This window comes from Coturnix japonica, chromosome 17, assembly GCF_001577835.2.
Source record: "Coturnix japonica isolate 7356 chromosome 17, Coturnix japonica 2.1, whole genome shotgun sequence".
In the NCBI taxonomy this organism is placed as follows: domain Eukaryota; kingdom Metazoa; phylum Chordata; class Aves; order Galliformes; family Phasianidae; genus Coturnix; species Coturnix japonica.
In genome coordinates, this window is record NC_029532.1 from 3,362,484 (window position 1) to 3,383,305 (window position 20,822).

Genomic DNA, 20,822 nt, shown 5'->3' on the forward strand with positions numbered 1-20,822 from the left:
TAATAGGAGTCAGAGTTAGACACAACATTTACCATGCAAAACTAGCATTTGTATTTACACCAAACAGATAACTCTGAAAAGTGAGAAAGTGCAAGTTTCTTATGAGTCCTTTTGCAGGCACGGCCAAAAACATGTCTAATACTACTGACAGCACAGATGTGGATTTCAGAGTGTCTGATAAACATAAATTATCTGCAGAAGACCCATCGTGGTCATGAAGAAGAAAAATACAAAATCCTCTTCTAATTTCTTTGCTTTGTGGGTTGCATTTTAAATGACTGCACAGATCTCTGACAAAATATGTCTGTGTGAATATCACATTAAATGATGGGGAAATAAGTGTTGGCTGTCCAGCTACCAAACACATGAATAAAAGCTGAAAGCTGGAATGGTTAATAAGCAGACACAACAGATCACAGGGCTCATTTTTAAGATGGATTATCTGACACAGTGTCAGCTGGACTAATGAATATCTGATGTTAAAAAACATTTTTAGGCCACAGTTCTCATCTCACATACAGCGGAATAGTGAAGGAATAATTCTCTTGGAACAAATGTCATTACTGGGATGAGATCAGATTCATTCCTCTAGGTTTCAAGCCAGCTCTGATTGCTATCTGTACAAAGGCTCCTGCTGAACTCAAATGAACAAAAAACAAATGCAACAATCCGAGTGGCATAGATACAAATTATATACATTTATTTTTATTCATTTTAAATAACATTCTTCTGTATAAATTCTGACATATATTCAAATCATACACTTTTTTTTTCCTTTTGTTTCTTCTAGAAATGCATTTGTCAGCATAGCATATAGCTTAGGAGACGCCTTATTTGGATGTGTAGTAAGACTGATGGGTTTCAGTTGGGAGCAAGTACAAGGCCCACATTTTTCTGATTTTAATCCATTCCTCTGACACACAAAGAGCAGAATCCTGTGGGAGCTCATTTCAAAACTTCACTTTAATGAGAAATGTATTTTTAGGATTCGATCTGACATCCATTATTTAAAGGAGACCGTGCAAACTTTCTGCCACATTTACATTGCATTTAACATTTAGGATAAGACGCTGTATAGCAGTGGTTAACTGGGCCAGGATACCTGAAGGATGCTGAATACATCCCCTCCTCTTTCAATAAAAGGCATCCAGTGTGCTAAGTTTGCTCAGCCTGCTCCAAGGGAATTATCATTCCAATGGATGACATCTCCTGACAGCTCCCCAGGGCTACTGCTCCATGCAGTTATTTCTAGCTACAGTGGTTCCTATGATTTAAGATCATCTACTCACATTAACCCAATCATACTTTTGCATGTCTGTTGCACTTTGCTTACCAAATGCTCTCCTAAGTTGTGAGCCAGCCAGGCTGCCCCATGCCTTTGACACATCATTGCTTTTTGCCCTTTATCTGTTCCATTATATCCTCTTGCCTTCAGTTACTTGTGGAACTGAACTCACCCCATCCAGATCAGCTGGTTCCACAGAGCCTCACAGCCCCAAGGATCATCTGCAGAGCTGGCTTCCCACCCTTACTCACCTCATCGTACCTTTTCTGTGTTATCCAGCTACCGTACCATCCTACCACTGCCTTTCCCCACAGTGGTCACACCACTGCAGCCAGACAGTTGTATACCCCATTAGAAATGAAAGCTCTGGGTATCTGTATTGCTACATCAGCCCTACAAGTCATATAGATGTCTTTGCCTTTTTCTTGATAGCCACTGAGTTGGACCCCAGTGCTGCCCCGTTAAGTCCATTTGGGCTAATCTACCCATACCCCAACACGGCAATTGCAAACCTCAGCATCTGGGAAGCTTCATGACAAGTTATAACATAGGGCAGGCTGGTGGTCCTGGTGGTCTTTAGTACCCTGGCACAGGTGTTATGGCTCTGCACTCCATCCAGGAGTGATACCAACCCAAGCTGACTGGAGATGTAACTTCACCTTCCACAGTGCCTGGGGGATGACTGCACAATTGATGGAGGCAGCAAGGAGAACTTAATCTCAGACCAAAGTCAAACATGAAGCTGTTCATTCTTTCTTTGTTGGGGTATCCCTTTATAAATATCATTCCTCCACACCAAGGTTCTGCCTGGCTGTTGAGTCAACTTGCAATCTCACAAGCACTGTCCCACTGCCACATCCTTTCTGTGCTTTCTTCTGCTGCCTAAACCTGAGCAGCCAGGCCCCCAACCCAGCCATTCTTCCCATCACAACTACAGGTACCATCTAGATCCCTTCGTCCAGATGTACAACCCCCACAGACCATGGCTGCATCACCCTCCCTTGCATAAGGTATCCTGACCTCCTCATCTTTTCAAACCCAGGGCTAAAACACAAAGCTCTTACAGTTCTGGAAGTCAGAAGCAGCCCAGACACAAACACCTCCCTTTGCAGCATATGGGATGGGAGGGCTCAGTACCTGAACTCCTGCTCCAGTTCACAGACCCGTTACTGTTTTTACAGCCAGAGAAACATTAAACCTTATCCCAGTTACAAGGTAGCCAACCGTGTTACCAGATCTGGGGAAGAGGTGTTTTGTGGCAAAGAGGATAACATCTACTAAATTGTTTTGGAAGCATTAAAGTGAACAACCCATCCTTCACTTTGCCTGCTAGCATCAGTCCCAGAAGCTAACAGTTCCTAAATCACCTCTCCCTGCCCTTCGAAGTGACCAAGTGCAAGAGTATTGCAAAATGAGCACTGGCAAATAATTACAACTTTTAGGAACTTCTCTATTTGTCACCATTCTGCTCTTTAAAAGCTGGAAGAGTAACTCAAGGATTAGCAATATCCAGATTTTCTCCACTGTTCCTCCTCCATTTGATAACTAAATGTGGCACTGCTCAAACTTCAGTCTGACTTATAGAACTACATGACCTCACTCAGGCCCATAGCAGGCAGCAGTAGTTTTTCCACGTTCCTCTATGCAATACCACATTCTCCTCTCACCATTTCTCACCATCCTCTTGGCTATTTTCCTTCTTTGCTGTGCCTCTCCTTTAAATCAAACAAGCTTTTGAGGCAGAAATGGCATCTTTGTGCTTGTGTTTAAAGCACCTATTCCCTAACCCCCACCCCCCCAAAAAGTCTCCAAAGATAAGAAAAGCCTCCATGCAGCACCAGAAAGCAAATAAATAACCACCACATTCTTCCTAGCATTTCTCACACTGAGAAATAGTCATTTTGCCCAGCTCTGAGGATGCATCAGCCAGCTCCTGCTGACCCTTAGCAGGTACTTCATTCCTCCTCAGCACCAATCACCTGCAGAGCTCCAACACGCACAGTGATGCAGCTTTGTTTTGGAGGTCGCCTGTGAGTTGGGTGTAATATTAGTGCATATTCAGCACAATGCTATTGATTTACATGGGGCTGGCCCAGCAGTACTAGCCACGTGGCACAACCTCCCCACACTGTGCTGCCCATTTGCTCTTCTCTCGGTGCCAACAGCCTGCCAGGCCCACTGAAAACTCAGAGGAACCTATAAAACCTAGTCCCCTCTTGTTGAATTTTAGACAGCTGATTCTCCACCACCACCTTGTGCTACATGAATTTCCTGAAAGCACCCACACTTTCAGCTTTTAAAGCCAGAAGTGCTGATCGCTTTCTATGAGCTGAAAGCCATTTCCACCCAAATCCAGGCAATTTTTGCCTCCATCCTTCAAGGGAAGCCAGCAGGCTGTACCCAGCCATAGCCAGCACCGTGTCCACATGGGATGGACAGCACCAAGATCCCTCATGTGAAGAGCAGCCGCTTCAGGAAAGCTCAGTCATTGAGAGCAGGCTCTCAGTGCATCCACACCAGTGTATCTGCATCTTGTACAGAGACTTCAAAACAAATAACTAAAAGGTACATCTGCCTGTTGGACACCTCCCAGGCTCTACGCGTAGCAATGCTGGCTATTTCCTCTGTATTTAAAGGAATAGGGAAATTTGACAGATGCAAGTAGGGAGCACTCACATTTTCTCTTAAAAAAAAACAAAGTTATTCAATGACACACTAGAAGAAAAGCTTGAAGCAGTGGGTGTTTGCCAGAGTCCCAGCTCTGACAATATTGCCACCTAATTTACAGTATCTTAAACAACCCCATTGTCCTTTGTTTTTAAACAGTGCCACTAACCACTGTACAATTAAAATCTAGATGATAAAACATGACCGGGGAACAGAGGATGTTGGGGACGGGTCCATGGTTTTGCTGTCGGCTTTTTTGGTTGGTTGGTTGTCTTTTTTTCTTTTTTCTTTACAAATAATTACAAATACAGTTCCAAGAAGATATATTACATTTTATATACATAACACACCATTGCTATCAGGGTAGGGTATTAAGCCTAGCTTTTATTTGTACACAGCAACCCTGAGATGTCTCGTCGTCTTCCCTTGCACAGAAACTATACAAGTTCATAAACCTCTGCTAGGAAAAGAAAAAAAAATAAAAGTGGATTGCTATGTTTTAATAGCATCATCACCCTGTATAAATACTCAGAAAGGGAAAAGCTTACTCTCCTCCCTAATATTTCTGTGATATTTTTTCCTGTTTCCCAGCTTTGTGGGAACAGTTAACGGTGGCTTTTGTTCAAGTGTGCAACTCACTCCTCTACTTGCTTCTTGGTAGTACAGTAAACAATCATTTCCCGTTTTATGTCCTCCTTTTCAAGCAAATTCACATCAGGAAGTAATACAAAGCCTTTACAAAGGTCTGCTTCCTGAAAATCCACTGTTAATTCATAAGCTACTTTTCAAGCTAAAGATGCAGGCGTAAGTGTTAGGCTGGAGTAGCTTCTGATTAATGGAGCATTGCTTTCACTGCCCCATCACCTCTATGTAAAAAGGATATTTTAAGATCAGCGTAATCGAGTCTTTACCAACAGTGAATTATATGGGTCCTGATGGACAATACACCGAATGCATTTCACCACGTTACCTGAAATTCGGACGTACTACACCTTCCTCCTGCTCACCTGCGAGCTACAGCATGCCCAGCTAAGAGTATCTGAAGAACAAACTCCTCTGTACGGAGCCTTGGCACGGATCCCGATACCCCTTCAACAAGCCCTGTAACTTCTTTAAAGCCAACTTTGGAACAGCTGGATCGCTTCCTCTTCTAAGCTTTAAAATTGTGCATGGGAGTCGTCAGCGTCAGCTGTCCATTCGGTGCCACTTCATTCCCATCGTCTTCCAGCAGCCCCGAAACATCAGCGTTGGGGATGCTGTCGTGGTAGCTGCTGAAGCTGATGTTGTCCTCTTTGAGTTCAATGGTCCAAAAAGGAGCGTTAAGTTTTCTGTTTTGATACTCACGGTACATGTAGACAGCACCCACAAAGCCCATTAGTAGGACCACGACAATGATGATGACTGTCAAAATAATTATATTAAACTGAGTCCAAGAAACATCTGCGAAAGCAGAGGTACTATTGTCAGAGGAACTTAAAGGAAATATAGTCTGTATAGTTGTTGGTGACAATGTACTGTTTGTCACTGCAGTTGGAACTGATGTTGCCTTGCTAATGTTCGGAGCAGGACTTGTAAACTCTGTTATTTCTGGGCCAGGAGTGGCTTCTACAAAAGAAAGAAAATACAGATGCAATCAATAAAGAAACATGATAAACTGCAATCGAACACACTCTTACGTAACAGTTATTATGCCAGTCAAATCTACAGTTCTAAGTGCTCCCTGATGGCAGAGATCCTGTGCAAATCCGGTGGTGAACAGATGAGTTCACTGCCCAAAGACGGATAACAAATGCACAAGCCAAGATTCAGTGCTGGAGATCTCCCAGGAGGGAAAACACGGTGATTAAACCTTCTTCAAACCCTCTGAGCTTGAGGCCTCAGAAAGCGCCATAAGAACCTGAGTATCTTTCAAAATACGACTACAATGAAGTATTTTCTTCACAAGACTAACCTGTGAATCTATTTTAGACTCTTAAGTAAAAGCAGTAAGAATCTTCCAGAAGCTGAAACCTCAATCAATCAAAATGTACTCAGCATCCATTGTTCCACAGGACACTCTGCACCTTCTTTCCCTCCCTCTTCCATTTCTGTTTCTGCTATCAGAAACACAACTTCATCCTAAACCCACTTACAGCTGCGGCAATTACAGCTGATGGTGCTGCTCTGTATTGATCCAGCTCTCCTGGAAAGTCTGCTAATGATGACTGAGGAGAGGAAACCTCTTCTGAAAGAGTCAGTTTGAACAAGGTTGCATCTCCAGTGGCAACAGGAGCTGCCTATATTGAGCATATCTCCAGCCATGGACCCTCAGGAGAACTCCCAAGGGTTAACTTTGGGCTGATAGATTCCCAGTTCAGGTGATGGAGAAAGAAATTCCTCTAAAAGAGGCAGCATGAACCTAACTCAGGCTCCTGCTTCGAGTCCTCCCAGCAGCAGCTTCTTTTCACTGCAGGTGCTGCATTAGGTTGATAAGGATGCTGGGTGACAGAAGGAACTTCTCTATGGGTTAATGGACAGAATCTAGTAGAAGGAAGGAATGTGACGGGAGATTCCTGGATACAGCTTTGGGAGAATGGCATGAGGAATTCAGTCATTCTTTCCAAATTCCTTCATCAACACTTAATTCTTGGCAAATTCAGCCAGTAGCTATAATTAGCAAAAACAGAACTGAGACAATGGCTGATTCACCAGCGAGGAAACAGGACTTTTCAGAGCCTTATTTGTGAGTCAGCACCAGCTAAATGCTGGCAAGGGTGTCCCGGGTGAAAACATATCCTGGAACTGATGACAGCATCACAGGAAACAGTGCCATGCTCTGACAGCGGGCTGCAGCTTCTGGGCCACGACAAGGGTGCCTGTTTCTGCTTGGTGAGGCTGTGCCAGCCCTCCAGATGTCCTAGGCCTGCTCCTTGAGAGCAGCAGCTGTTCAGTCAATGGGCAGCTTTGGCAGCTTCATCGTGAGCATCATATCCAGCTGCTTCTGCGAAACTGCCACTAACTCGTGCCATGAGTGAGCTCCAGGGAACCAGGGCTGTGCAAGCAGCACTTAACCCAGACAGCAATACTCTGCAGATGGCAACCCCAGTTTGGCTTCCTCTGTGCCCTGTTGCACCTCATCGCTGCAGCAGGATCAGCAGCCATCTGGGGATCCAAATCCTTCACTTTGGTCATCCCATGTGACTCTTGACTGTTCTCCTAAGCTGCTGCTAAAGCATCACACCTGGTAAGGTTTGAAAATGGTCTGTGTAAAAAGCTGAGGCTGGTTTTAGCTTTGTCCAGGGAGAGCAAAGTGTGTTGTCATATCAACTCTGATGGCTTAACAGAGCCTCAGAGCCCAACAATTTCACCTGCAGATCTGGTGAGGATTTCACTCCAGAAACCATTCCAAACTAGGTCACTCACACACACCGGTGGTTTGTGAACATGTCATGCTATATCAGTTAATGCACAGTACTTCAGCAAGTCAGTTTTTAGACAAGTGAAAGAAACTGTCAGAAAGAGAAAAAATAGGTGTCAAGGAAACAGGAAAGCTAGATGAACACATGTCTCTGTCCCTCTGAACAGTGACAGTCTTCTCCCACATCAGGAACTGGCTTAACTATGTCCTTAAAATAAAATGAATTGTGGTGAAAGCTGCAAGTATACAAGCAAAATCATGCATATGGATTTTAATGGAGCAAGGTCACATAGTGCTTTGTACGATGGCAGAGCTGTGCAGAGGGAGATAATGGATGACCCAATGCAAAACTGTCATTTCCAGCCCTGCATCTGCAAAGTTAGAGCTAATGAGCATTCAACTTTCTTTGTATTGATTATCTCCCTGCACAGAGGGCTCAGTGATTGCACCTCCAGAGAGCAGCACAGGAGTAAAAACCACATTAGCTCCTAATGGAAGATCTGGATTCAATCTCTGTTGGTGACAAGGATGAATTTGGGTCCAGGTGCATTTCCTGAACAATGAGTTCTTTTACCTAACACATAAAGAGTGCTGAAATTGTGTCTATGCATGGAGCTGGAGATCCACCTTGAGGAATAACTTCCTGATAACCACTGAACTGGGAATGTAAGAACTACTTTCTGTGATTTTACTCTAAGTTTCACTGTGCACTAGCTTTTCTAAGTACCAGAGCCAGCTTGCACCTGAGGGTGGTACATGCAGCATCTCAGGTGCACACTGAAGACAGATGAGAGAACCCAGAGCAAGTACCACTAAGTTCTGGCATTCTCTTGCTGCGTGAGCCCAGCTCTTGCCTCTCGGGGAAGATTCAGCTTTCCCATTTACAAAGCCAAAACAAGAATATCTAGATTAGTTCTGAGTTAGTCACTATCAGTCCCCAGAACACTGTCTTGACCTGTGTGGGAAACTCAAGGTATCTGCAGAATGCTGAGGGCAAGCAGCACATCGGGTGCATCCATTGCTGCTGCTCTTTTCAATACTTCTTATGTCTTCCCTGTGCTCCACTGTGAGCCAGCCCTTTTAGAGGTATGGGTTTCACTATTTCCCATGGAAGACTTCAAAGCTGCTCCATTCTCAGTCCAAACCCACCACATGAGCAATTACCAGCACCCCCTCCCCAGCCTCCAGGCAGCTCATGTGCATCTGACACACACAGCAGGCTCCAGCCATGAGCCCAGGAGCACATTTTACCTTTCCTGGTGCAGTTGATTCCCTCGGGGTCCCTGACATAGCCATCCTCACATTCGTGGCAGTGGAAGCCAGCGGTGTGATACAGGCACCCAATGCACTCGCCACTCTCCGGCTTGCAGATGCTGGGGGACAGTGTGGGGTCCACGTTCCCATTGCACTGGCACCTGACACAGATGCTGTCGGAGTTGTAGTAGCCGTTGGCACACTGGTTGCAGTTGGGGCCAGTGTAGCCAACTTTGCACTCATCACACGTTGGGGCAGCTTCACCGGGCTCTGCAGAAGACAGAAAGCAGAAGAGTTGTGTGCCATAGCCCCTCTCTGTGGGGTTTGTTTTGTGGAACTGACTGTGAACCACGATAACAAACATCAGCAAAACCACTGCCTGTTAATCAACCTCAAATTCTAAGCTATCGATATAATTCTTTAACTGCAGCATTTTCTGTTTCTATAGAGAATAAAAAGCTTTGTGGGTTTCTGGGTACCAGCCATCACAGAGCATGCTCAGCACGTTGCTAAGCAAACATGCCTGCTCCTGAATTGAGGCTGTCAGCAATCTGCAGCAACCTGGTGCCACTGCTTCCAGCAAGATGCCCTGGTTGGTCCCAGCACAGGGAGACCCACCGGCTATAGGCCAGCCCCATGGTTATTGCACACTGAGCAGCAATTTAATTGAAACACATTGAGAAGAGCTCAGACCAAGAGGAATCAGACCAAAAGGAGAGCCTTACGGATCTGGCAGGTGCCGGTCGATGCCACGGTGGAGCAGGGGCAGCGGTGGCAGCTTTGGGCACTCCTGTAGAAGCCACTCCTGCAGAGCTCACAGTGCTTCCCCTCCGTGTTGCCCTGGCAGTGCAGGCAGGTGCCTGGGGACAGAGTAGAGCAGCCAGTTGGCGACAGAACTGGAGCAGAACATTTGGAGCATGAACCCACCTGGTGTGCTCACAATCAGCAGAGCTCACAGCTGATTCAGGATGTCCTCCAGCCAAAACACAATCCTGGGACTTGCCTTGGACTCTTATGACCTTCTGACGGTGTTCCACACACACATATAATGTGAAAAGCCTCAGCAAAGGTGCCCACAGCTCAAGGTCAGAGCAGGTAAACACATGCTATCAATATTAAATATTCCCCAGCAGAAGGTGTTTGGGGCAGTATCTGTGACAGCAAGCCAGGATGGCAATGCTTAAACTCCTCCACTTCTGCAAGGGGACTTCCCTCCAGCTTATGTCTTTGCGTCTTTTCATGTACCCACACTACAAAGCTGATGAACAAATACCACTGCAGCACTGTGGGGGCCAACAGCTGCATCCCACCCGTGTGGATCCAGCTCCCCCCATTCCTAGCACAGGAGAAATGTCTGACATGGGCATGAGCCAGCAGCAATCAGTGACTGACCTTCCTGCAGGGACAAAGGAGACCTGCCAGGGGAAGCCCCTGAATCAGAAAACTGACAAGCTGTGTCTCACGGAGGCTGTATCCTAATGGCCCTCTAAATTGCATTTTGATATTATTGTGAACAGAGAAAGAAAAATCGACCACAAGGCCATCCATCAGCAGGAACATCCTGTAATTCAGCAGGCTCCTCTTGGAGGTGGCGGTGACCTGAGGGATGTTTATTTGATTAAATCCCCTGCACAAGACTCTGAAAATGCAACAGCCTCCTTGTAACAGCCCAAGCTAGCACTACACATCCACTGCACCTCCGAGCACCAACAGGATGTTCCCTTAGCTACGCCAGCAGTGCTGCTCCTATCAGTGCTAACCACATCCAATATCCTGAACTGATTTAATGCTGACTATTAACGTAACCACAGCAGATTTTCTCATTAATTCTGAAGCAGTTTGGCTTCCATACAAGCCCACTGCGTGGCTCCTGCTCCTCTCCTTGCAAAGCAATGACTTTGCAGCTGAGCATCCCAAGCCCAGCACCAAGGAGACGAAGCAAACCCTGGTTAGCTGCTGAACTGGGGAAGTGGCTGATTCACCCACAGCAGCGCCGGCAGCACCCTGGTGACTCAGGATGCTTGCTCGGCGGCGTCGGCTCCCACACACTGTTTGATCTGCTCCCGGGTGCCTGCCAGACACGAGCTGGTGGCTTTTGTGGGAGAGGTGCAGAGTTAGAGTGGAAATCACCTCCTGCTCCCTGTTCCCACAGCTGCAGCCCTCAATCAGCTGCTTTGCCAGGCTGCCTTGTGCAGATCCACTCCTGGAAAGCCAGAATGCTCCATCAGCACCGAGGGTGCGTTGAACTGTGCTCTGCAGGCTTCAGTGAGGCATAAATCTGAGCTCACACCTGTGCGTTCTGTACAGCTGTGGTTATTTCAAGCCCAGTGTCTTTCCTGCCCATGGAAATTACCAGCATTTATCTGCCCTGTGAAATGGCTGCACTTCCAATGAGTCAGCAGGTTGCTCAGCCGTGCACAGCAATCGAGTATCAATGTTGGAAAGCCTTAATAATTAATAGCTCTTCCCACCCTGATAACACCCTGGGGACAGCTCAGGGTTGGCTGAACCCCAGCTGGATACAACTGAAGCCACACAGCCCCAACACCAGGCAGGAGGGTCACAGCAGAGGAAGCAAAACCACGTGGGGACTTTCTGGCTGCCCAATTTCCAGCCCAATAATTCTAAGTATTCCTCCTGGGCAGAGCTGAGCTGAGCCAGGCTGTGAGGAGCCGCCAGAGGGAGCCCAAAGGACAGCGTTAATACAGAAAAAAGCCTTGAAAATTTGACAAAGACTGCACACAGTGGATGTGAAGCTGGGGAGGTCACACAAAGTGCAGTCTCTAGAGCAGGCTGAGAGCACTGTGTTACTTGTTAGATGTCGGAGCTCATCTTTATCAACTGTTTTCTGTTCTGGTTTTGTTGGGTTCCCCCCATCTCCGGCAGCAAATAAAGCAGATGGAGGAAAAGGGAGGAAAAAAAAGGATTTTTGTCAAATCAACAATAGCTCGTTAATTGAAATGAGAGCTTTTCTTTGCAGAGCTGCAGAGGCCAGGGCTGTACTGGGGTTTGAATCAAGAGAGGGGGATCGTCGTGGGAGAAGAAGGAAGAGCAGATTATCTCACTCCTTCACAAAACCCACACAGCCAGCTCCAAATCAGCATAACAGCTGATGTGTGCACAGCTTTAGCTACAAGCTCATATCCTGCAATATCAAGAGAACATAAAACCATGCTTGAAGTTCAGAGTAGGAATGAATGAATTCAACTCTAAGGAGTGCAGACCTGGAACAGCTCAGCCTCCCCATCCTCCCATATACCACCCAAGTACAGATGCCTCAACACTTTCACCCCATCAGCACCTGTATGCACAAGAGACAGCCAAAGGGATGATCAAGGATAACAAATGAGGCAAATTCAGAAGAAGTAAGCAATAGTAATTAGATGTTGCCAGTTTTTCCCAACACTAATTACGTTATCTGTGGCAATAACAGTCCCCTTACGTCACTGCCAGCATGGTATATGTTTCCAGGTAAACAGCAGTGAAACAAAAGCTCCTTAAGAGCCCGTGTTGTGTTTGTGCAGGAGAACAATGGAGCACTGATTTCCGATAGAGACTGCAGGATAAAGGCTCTGCGCTGCAGCCTGGAGCAAATAACACAGCCTTTATCGGCTTCACTGGGAACAGCACTCCCTCCAGCCCTGCCCTACATCTTAATTTCAGCCTCACAGTGATGATCCTGAGCACTCAAAGCACAAAGATGCAGATCAGTGGGGTGAGTGAAATAGGGAAAGGAGACAAAGAAGGCAAAGCTTGCAGGCTCAGGAGGGGAAGGCAGCGTTACCTGTTACACGGTCACAGGTGCTGGAGTGGTTGTTACACTGGCACGGCTCACAGGTGCTGTTGGCTTTGTAATACCCATCACTGCACCGGTCACACTTCAGGTCTGTCACACCGACTTTGCACCGGCACTTCCCATCGCTGCATAGAGAAAAACAAGCAGTGAAATCATTAAATCATAAAAAAGAGACCTTTAAAAACCATCAGGTCCTTGCAATTACAAATCTGCGGCTCCAAACATTTGGCTTTTTCAAAAGCTTTTCACAAGGCCTGACATTAATCCAAATGTTGTCGCGGTGTTTACAATGAGAGCAAACAGAAAACAGTTCAGTTTTATTTACTTCTGGCCATCGCTGGGCAGATATTCCTGTAAGAGGGCAAGGGATGGGAAGAGCCAAGTAGGGATAGACAACAGTATCAGGATTTCCAAGAGTCCAGGGCTCTGTCTTATTGCCTCTTACCTTATGATCATGCCTATATTTACTGACACCCCCCTGCACCTTTCCTCAGACGTCATAATTTCCAACGTCATTTTTTAAAGCTTTATTTCCCCACTGACTCCACTCAATGGAGCATTTTAGGGCAGAGTCCCTTGATTTTACTCGTGAGCATAACAATAACAAGAAAGCAAGCTATTTTTTACCAAAAACAACAACAACAAAAAAAGGGTTGGAAAAGTTTAATTTTAATGGCTCTCAAGCAGACCTTTTCTCTACATGTTACATATGGCACAGAGCCAGGTTCTGCATGTGCAAGAATTAAATCACTCAGCAAATATAAAGCATTCCCTGTGGTCACTGCTTCCATAGAATAAAGCCCCCTTACAACACTCCTTTTCATAGCTCCAGCCCAGTAAGGGCTGTCAGACACTTTTTAAAGCAAAGGTCAATGATATAAATGCATTGAAACCACAAAAAAAGTCCTGTTAACAGACCGAGCGTGCCCATAAAAATCCAGAAACTTGAAAGAAAAGAGCCACAGTTTAATACTCGCACAGTGAGAACGGAGCTGCATTTTGAGCCGACACCAGGAATTTCATTTTTGGGGGAGGCTTTGGGGGAAGGGAGGAGGAAACATTTTGATGCAGCGACATCAATTGCTCAGCTCCATTTCAGAGCCAGCTTGTAGCTCTTGACAATGAAGTGATGCGGGGATGGGATGGGACAGAACCAGGCCCCAGATCCCAACATCTCAGTCAGCTTCAACTCTGCCTGGGAGTGCCCTTAGAACAGGGCACAAAGGGATCCCACCTCTGTAGCATCCTGCCTTGTGTTGGGCCTGAAGCTGCAGAGCATCACAGGTAACTCCCAGCCAGGACTGATGGCCGGGGATGGACACACAGATACAAAGATCACTGCTCAGCACAGGAACTCAAGGCCTCTTTGCAAGGAAAATAATGAAAGCATAAAAATATCTGTGGTCCAAGAGAAATCACAGCATGCAGTTGTGATGGGAGCTGTGCTCCTGCACAAAGACCCCTAAAGAGGGGGACAGACGGACACAAGATGGATGGGCACATGAGCAGCACAGCCTTAGGGCTGTTTGGAGGCATGCTGAGCATGGTTTAATGATGTAACAGAAAACCCTTAGCAAGCTCCAATGGTTTATTTTCTTCTTTCTTTCCTTTCCCAAGGAGAGGGGAAAGAAGAAATTCATGCTGAATGTTTTCCCAGCTGCCAACCAACGTGTCCCAGCACCAACCTTTTCTGCTTTTACTTTAAAATCTTCTCTTAATATACGAGGCTGGCAAGACTGTGGAGCAGGGTAAGAAGGAGAGCACACCTATGGGTGTCAGCGTAGAGCACAACGTGGATTTCTTATCTCTCTGCTTCATTCAGAAGCACAAAGCAATGCACACCTGGAGCAGGAAAAGCCCCATTGGGTTTCTACTCCCCTCTGCCATTGGAAGTCCAAACGCTTTCGTGGAAGCAGTGCCCGGCTCTGAGCTGCCTTTGTGGCAAGCAGAAGAAGTGGGGCTTTATGGCACAGAACATTGGGCCTTTGTGCACCACATTCCTCACTCTGTGCCGGGGGAGGGTGCCTGGTCAGAGGGCAGCCCTCGATGGAGAGGGACCCTGAAAGGCCGCTCTGTGAGTGTCAAAGGGCCACCTTGTCCAGCCCCGCCGCCACATCCCCCCGCCAGGGACACCCCACATCCCACCCTGGGAAAGCTGGGGATCTCCACCCCAGCACTGCCTCAGTGCTCAGAGGGAGCTCAGTGGCAATGAGGAGAGCACAGTGCCTCCAGAGACCAATGCTGAACTCAAATGGACTCAGAACAGGATCCAGCCATGGGGAATGGGCTGCTGCCCATGGTTCTGCACAGCGCAGCCCCTCCGTGCCCAAAATCCCTCAGTGCAGAGAGAAGGAAGGCACAGGGCAGCCTGAAATCAGGCTGAGCATCTCCCCAAAACCACAAAGCAGCCATAAGGGCTCCAACAGCTGCGCTGGTATCTGTGCAAGGGCAGGCAGTGTTCTTCAGAGCAGCAAGCCTGCAACACAGAAACAGCAAAACCTGCTGGAAAATCAACCAAATAACAGGATTTCAGAGCAGCCCAAATTACTGTAGGGGAGATTATGACAATCTGCTGCCCACTGTCCATTCATTCAGTCCTTTCCCTCTCTCTCTTCTGCATTCCAATACAGATGAGTGCAGGGAGGACATCCACCTGCTTGCAGAGAAGAACCAATCAGACGTAAAGCACAGGAGCCGGTAATAGAAGAGATGTTTGGATAATTAAAGCACACAGACAAAAAAAAATTTGCTCTGCCTGGGTATTATTCTGCATTTATGACGTCCACATATAACAATTTCCGCTACGAAAACATCTCTTCTTGGCAGAGGGATGCTGACGAGGCATTGCCTGGAGATAATGAGCCACCACTTGTGCTTGGCCGATCCACAAAGGGAACACAGTATTCCAGATATGAAATAGGGGGAAAAAAAACAGCTTTTGGGGACCATTTCTTTTGGAAGGTGTTGAGGAGTTGGGCTCCCAGTGTGGTTTACTGGGCTCTGCAAACCCAGCTCCCCCCAGTCCTTACTCAAAGACCATCACAAAGGGCACTCTCTGGTGCTGCTGCTCCTACCCTCATCACAGTAATCCTGCAAACCCATCCAGGTCAGCCCCTCCAACCAGAGCCCAGCACATGGAAAGCAAGCAGGGGGAGGCTGCTCCTCTTCCAGCCTCACCGCAACCCTGCTCCAGGGCACAGCCATGTACAAACACTCTCAGGGATGCTCTGCTTTAATTCTTTTTAATGCAAACACAAAGCATCGGATCCCCTCGAGGGGGCAAAACATCTCCGAATTAACACTTCGTCATTTATATGCATGCATTATCTTTTTTTTTTTCCCTTTTCTTCTTAGAATGGAAGCAAGTGACAGCAGATCTTTGCTACACGGCTTACACCAGCCTGAGGCACAAAGCAGGGCTACACCAGGACTGCACCTCAGAGCTGCCAGGCTGGCACTGAGCAGAGCAGCATGCAGGCTGCAACCCAGGGCTTGAAGCAAACTGCAAATGCAAGACATGAAGCTCCTGCTCCCCATTGCTCGTGGGGAAACTGAGGCACAGGCAGTGGGAGCGACTCATCAAATACTGCAAAGCCCCACTTTAACACATTCCTGTTTTCTTTTGGGACAAGCAACCACGCTACACTCTCGTCCCCACGGTCCCACTGGGTGCTTCTCTCCACCAGCAATTTCTCTGAACACAGTGATAAGAGACAACTGCATAGAAAGGAGAAATGGAGAACTGAGTGCTGAGCCCTTCTGCAGGGCTCACAGCATCTTTCCACGTCACCTCCCAACACACAGGATGTGACAACAGCCGCACGGGGCCACCTGCTCATGTGCCACCAGGAAGAAAAGCCAGCAGGTGCTGCATGCCATGCTGTGAACTCCCAGCAAGAGGCAAACAAGGGCAATGACACCGCTGCACTGTGGGCCTCAGGGACATGCAGGGCTGCCTGGCATTGGCCAGGGGAAGACGCAATGTCCTTCAGCGCCTCCTCTTTGTGGGCTGCCTCCTGCAGGCTGGAACTCTGCGTTACTCACTGAGTCATACAGAGGACAGGTTTCCACAGGAAGGCTGTTTCACCATCCCATCCTGGGCTTCGGGCATGGTGCCCAGCAGGAGCATCACACCATCACACCCAGCAGGACACAGGATGAGCAGGCAGGCACAGCTCTGCACTGTGCCCACCCAGCGGTGCCAAGGGACGTCAGCACAGCCCTGCTGACAGCAGCACCCGGCCCTGCTGACTCACAGCCTCCAGAGGGGACTCCCAGATGGAGAACTAAAACTAAAAGCAACCTTTGATTAGTGGCTGCGGAATCCAGGCATGGCGACAGCATGTCAGGTCAATGTTCACTCCCCAGATCAATGGCTTGCCCGAGGGAAGGGGATTTTTTTTTATTTTATTTTTTAGTTTTATTTGTGGTCTAGTTAATAAACAGCACTTCGGCTGGTCAGATGATGGCACATGGATAGAGATACCAATAATCATCACACGGTGCTGCTTTAAAAGGCACTTTGGCAATAGTCTGAGCAAGCCGACAGCAATGCATCACTCTTATTCTGCTGCCCTGAGCTCTCAGCTCCAGGCTGGCAGAAATCAGCAGCTGCAGGAGCTGCTGGAGGCCACAACCACACTGCTGCTCTGCTCACAACAACGGGCCCTTTTTTCTTAATCCAGGGTACAGGAATTAACCTGTGCGAGTTAATGCTTGGCTGCTGCTTTCATTAGTTATAATAGTAATAATAGCGATCATAATAACAGTCATAAACAGCTGGCAGTGTTTTTAATGTCAACAAAGCAGGAGCCGGCAGCTGGTGTGCCCGGTCCAGAGCAGGGTGGAAAACTCACAGCCCCAAGAGCCACCTTCTCAGTAAGAAGGTCGTTCCGTTCAAGTGCTGAACTGCACTTAGGTCTTGATTTTTTATCATGTACGTTGCCAGAAAAGGGCCAATAATGCAGGGCTTGGGCCCTTGGAAAAGAAATAAGGCATGAAATTCTTACAGACAGCGTGTCCCTGCAGGATGCTGCAGTTCTGACTCAGCACCAGCCTTGGCAGCAGAGTGCAGGTGCTGAGCACAGACGGCACCCGGACCAAACCCCAAAAGACAACAAGAGCAATGCCAGCACAGCAGAATTCCAGGCAGAGGAACACATTCTTTATGCAGCAACTCAGGAGCATCTGCAGCATCTCTCTTAGGTTAAACGAGGCTGGTTTAAAGCCCAGGCAGGGAATGAGCCACAGGGCAGATGAGAGCAGACCCCGGTGCCACACCTGCCCCAGCCACCACCAATATCCTCCAATTAGCACCAGCCAACATGACCCATCTGCAGGCATTGGGTTGGAACGAGATGATCTTTGATGTCCCCAAGACATTCCACGACTCTGATTCATACCTGCTCTGTATCTCAACCCTCCCCCCCAGCCCACCCCTCTTGGGTCCATTTGGTTACTCACTCATCGCAGCTGGGTCCGAGGGCACCAGTGGGGCTGCAGGCACAGGGCAGGCAGTGCTGTTGGTTGTGGTCGAGGTGGAAGCCGTGGGCACAGCGCTCGCAGTGCAGCCCTGTATAGCCTGGCAGACAAGTGCAGTGTCCTGGAGCGTCGAGGCATCCGCTGCTCCCCACAGCACTGCAGTTGCATGGTTCTCCTGCAAGAGGGAAAGAGATGCTGAAAGGAGTGTGAGGAGGGCACAGGGATTAGGTCATAGCCATATTATGGGTCTAAGTGCTTAAACACATATACACACACATCCAGATAATCATGTTTGTGGTTGTCTAGTTACATGGTTTGTCAGGAGCTGAGCAACAGTAGGTGATATTGGGGTAAAATAACAGTGCTGGGTGATGGAGCTGGGCAGCAGGGACCCACCTGCCTTGCCCATAACACAATGGCCACCATCAACTGCCCATGAGCTTTATGGACCTACACATGCCCTTTGGAGACCCTCACATCCTCCTGACACCCACATACGTGCTCCAGGGATGCTCATCCTTCATGAGGCTACAAGACCAAGCAGTCAATGTTTTAAGAGAGGAACAAACCTGAGTCAGCAGTGCATTCCCAGTCCCCACGCACTTTATTTCTCGTAATAACTTCAAGCACCTAACGCAGCAAAGAGAACAACCTCCCCAGCAATTTGTTTCTGACACGAGGTTTATCTCCGCTTCTTCACTGCAAAGTATTTGGTGCCTTAATAATTTACAGTCTTTTACTGCCAACTGTGAATTATAAACAAGGATTATTTTCAGAAAGAGCACATCAGGGCTTTACGCAAGCGCTGCTGTTTGTTATTCCCTGAGGAAAGTCCCATTTGGGGCACTCTGCAGAGGGAAGAGGACAGGCCCCCAGCACATGAAAACCTGACTTCAACCAAGCTCTGAGCACCCCATAAGGACCCAACACTGCAGCTCAATGTCAGTGCTAGAACCTAAGGTTATTTAACACTTACACTGCATGCTTGTGCCCCAATGAACCATGGCTGCTTGTTAAATACCTCTCCTTGCTTCGACTGCTTGTCTGCTTTCTCTCAACAAACATACATTACAAAAAGATGAGTTATTTGGCTTAGCTGCTCCACCCATGAATTCATCCCCATGGAGGTCACTTGGTGCCTATTAACCCGTGAAGCTGGTGCCAGCAAGTAGGACAAACACCCCGAGACCCACAACCACCCCTCCAGAACACACTTCACACAAGAGCCCAACTCTCAGCTCAATCAACCCAGTGGAACCTCATCCATGTGGGTATTGGGCTTTTGCCAGAGTGAGGCATGAAAACATGCACTGAGCCAACACAGCACCTGCACTGGAGACTGTCAAAAACACATCAAAATACCCCTCAAAGCTCAACCTGCACTGTAGCTGACAGAGCTGTGCTGAAAGAGGACATGAGCCTGGCTTTGTGGCCATGATGTACGACAGGATAGGAGCCAAATGGGTGGTAAGAGCTGAGGCCGGGCCACCCCCAGGCACTGTGATCCCAAAGGCTGCAGGCTGAGCTCAGCAACGGTATCAGCTACAGATCATGTAATGTAGATCATGGCATTTTCCTTCCATGGGCAGGGCTGAGGCTCCCTCGGGCTTTGGGAGCTGTACTCCTTCCAACACACACTATCATCCCAGTGACTTTTTCTTCTTTTCTTTTGCGGGTCTCTGCCCACCAAAACTGCACAAAGTCAGGTCCAAACCCAGAGGCAGCTCAGTTCTAACAGCTGAGCTCAATAGCAACATAGACAGCACTGGTTCCACATTCCCCATACAGCAAGCAATGCTGCAAGAATCCAAACCAACACAGGCAAAAGGAGCTGTGTGTTGGCAGGCTGGAGGAACCTGGAAATAACTGCCCCTGGGTGCAAGGCACAGCACCACAGGGTCAGCAAAGACCTCCCCAGGGGCAGCTGCCCTGCGTGGCTTTCCTCCCTCAAGCACCCAGGAAGACTATTGGGAATGGAGAAGCATCATACATTGTACCCCAAGGACAAAAGTCCACTCCGCTGCACCCGGCTGATGGATTCCAATCATGCCCTCAATGCCCTTTGGTGGGAAGCAGAGGAGCAGCAGACAGCAGCATCAAAACCCGGCGGCGAGCGCAGCGTCAGGGTTTGACATGATGATGAACCAGACTATGAAAACCCCAGGCTTAATTCAGACAACACTTTGGTGTTCTGACGGCTGCCGGGTTGGAAAAAGCAAATATGATCTGCAGGCAGAAAGGGAACGTGGTAACAAAGCCTCTGCCTTTGAGGTGTGGGAACATAACACAGAAAGTGGGGATGGGAGAAAAAGATTAGGGAGTGTTGCCCCAGCTCCTGGCCAGACCCAGGTACTCGGAGCCTTTATTCTGTTCTGTCAAGCAGACACTTTGCTTTTGAAGATAACCTTCACAAACACCTCACCAAGAGCTTCCGCCCCATGAGAAGGGTCAGAGGAAGCTGGGCTGGAGGTACTGGTTTGGTTGCCTTCAGCAGCAGGCACAACAAAGCCCCTGGGGCCACAGCTCTGCTCTGAGCTCCTCACCATGTTCTTTCTCCTCACTGCCTTGGTTTCCTCACCCACAGCTCCATTTCCAAAGCATCGTGGTTTCCTTCCCTTCCTTCCTAAAGCACTCAGCTCTCAATGTTAAGAACCACCACCTTCCCTCACGAAGGCATCGGCAGGCTCTAATTAGCCCAGTGACACTGTGAGATCCCTGAATAGAGGCACTATAAAAGCGTGCACCCTTCCCACGTGCTGCTACTCCTCCAGCCAAAAAAAGGAAGCATCACTCCCACCACGAGCTGCATTTCAACCTTCACCACTCACTGCCAGATCCACGGAGGCAGCTGGAGGAACAGAGCAGGTTCCCATCGCGCTGCAGCAACAGGCACGCTGCTCACAGTGCAGAAGACCCAGATTTAAAGTGCAATTACAGCCAGC

The 20,822-nt window shown here is 48.0% G+C and overlaps 1 protein-coding gene across 1 annotated transcript in view; it reads right to left on the reverse strand.

The window, feature by feature from the left end:
- Nucleotides 1–674: 674 nt before the first annotated feature.
- MEGF9 (multiple EGF like domains 9) overlaps nucleotides 675–20,822 on the reverse strand; it is a 31,544-nt gene continuing 11,396 nt past the window's right edge. Inside the window, exons 2-6 of the mRNA XM_015878845.2 lie at nucleotides 17,863–18,055; nucleotides 12,388–12,524; nucleotides 9,329–9,463; nucleotides 8,601–8,873; nucleotides 675–5,557 (exon numbers count right to left, since the gene is read on the reverse strand). Of these exons, the coding sequence (XP_015734331.1) occupies nucleotides 5,103–5,557; nucleotides 8,601–8,873; nucleotides 9,329–9,463; nucleotides 12,388–12,524; nucleotides 17,863–18,055 (1,193 nt within the window). The 3' untranslated portion in view covers nucleotides 675–5,102. The remainder of the gene's footprint in view (nucleotides 5,558–8,600; nucleotides 8,874–9,328; nucleotides 9,464–12,387; nucleotides 12,525–17,862; nucleotides 18,056–20,822) is intronic.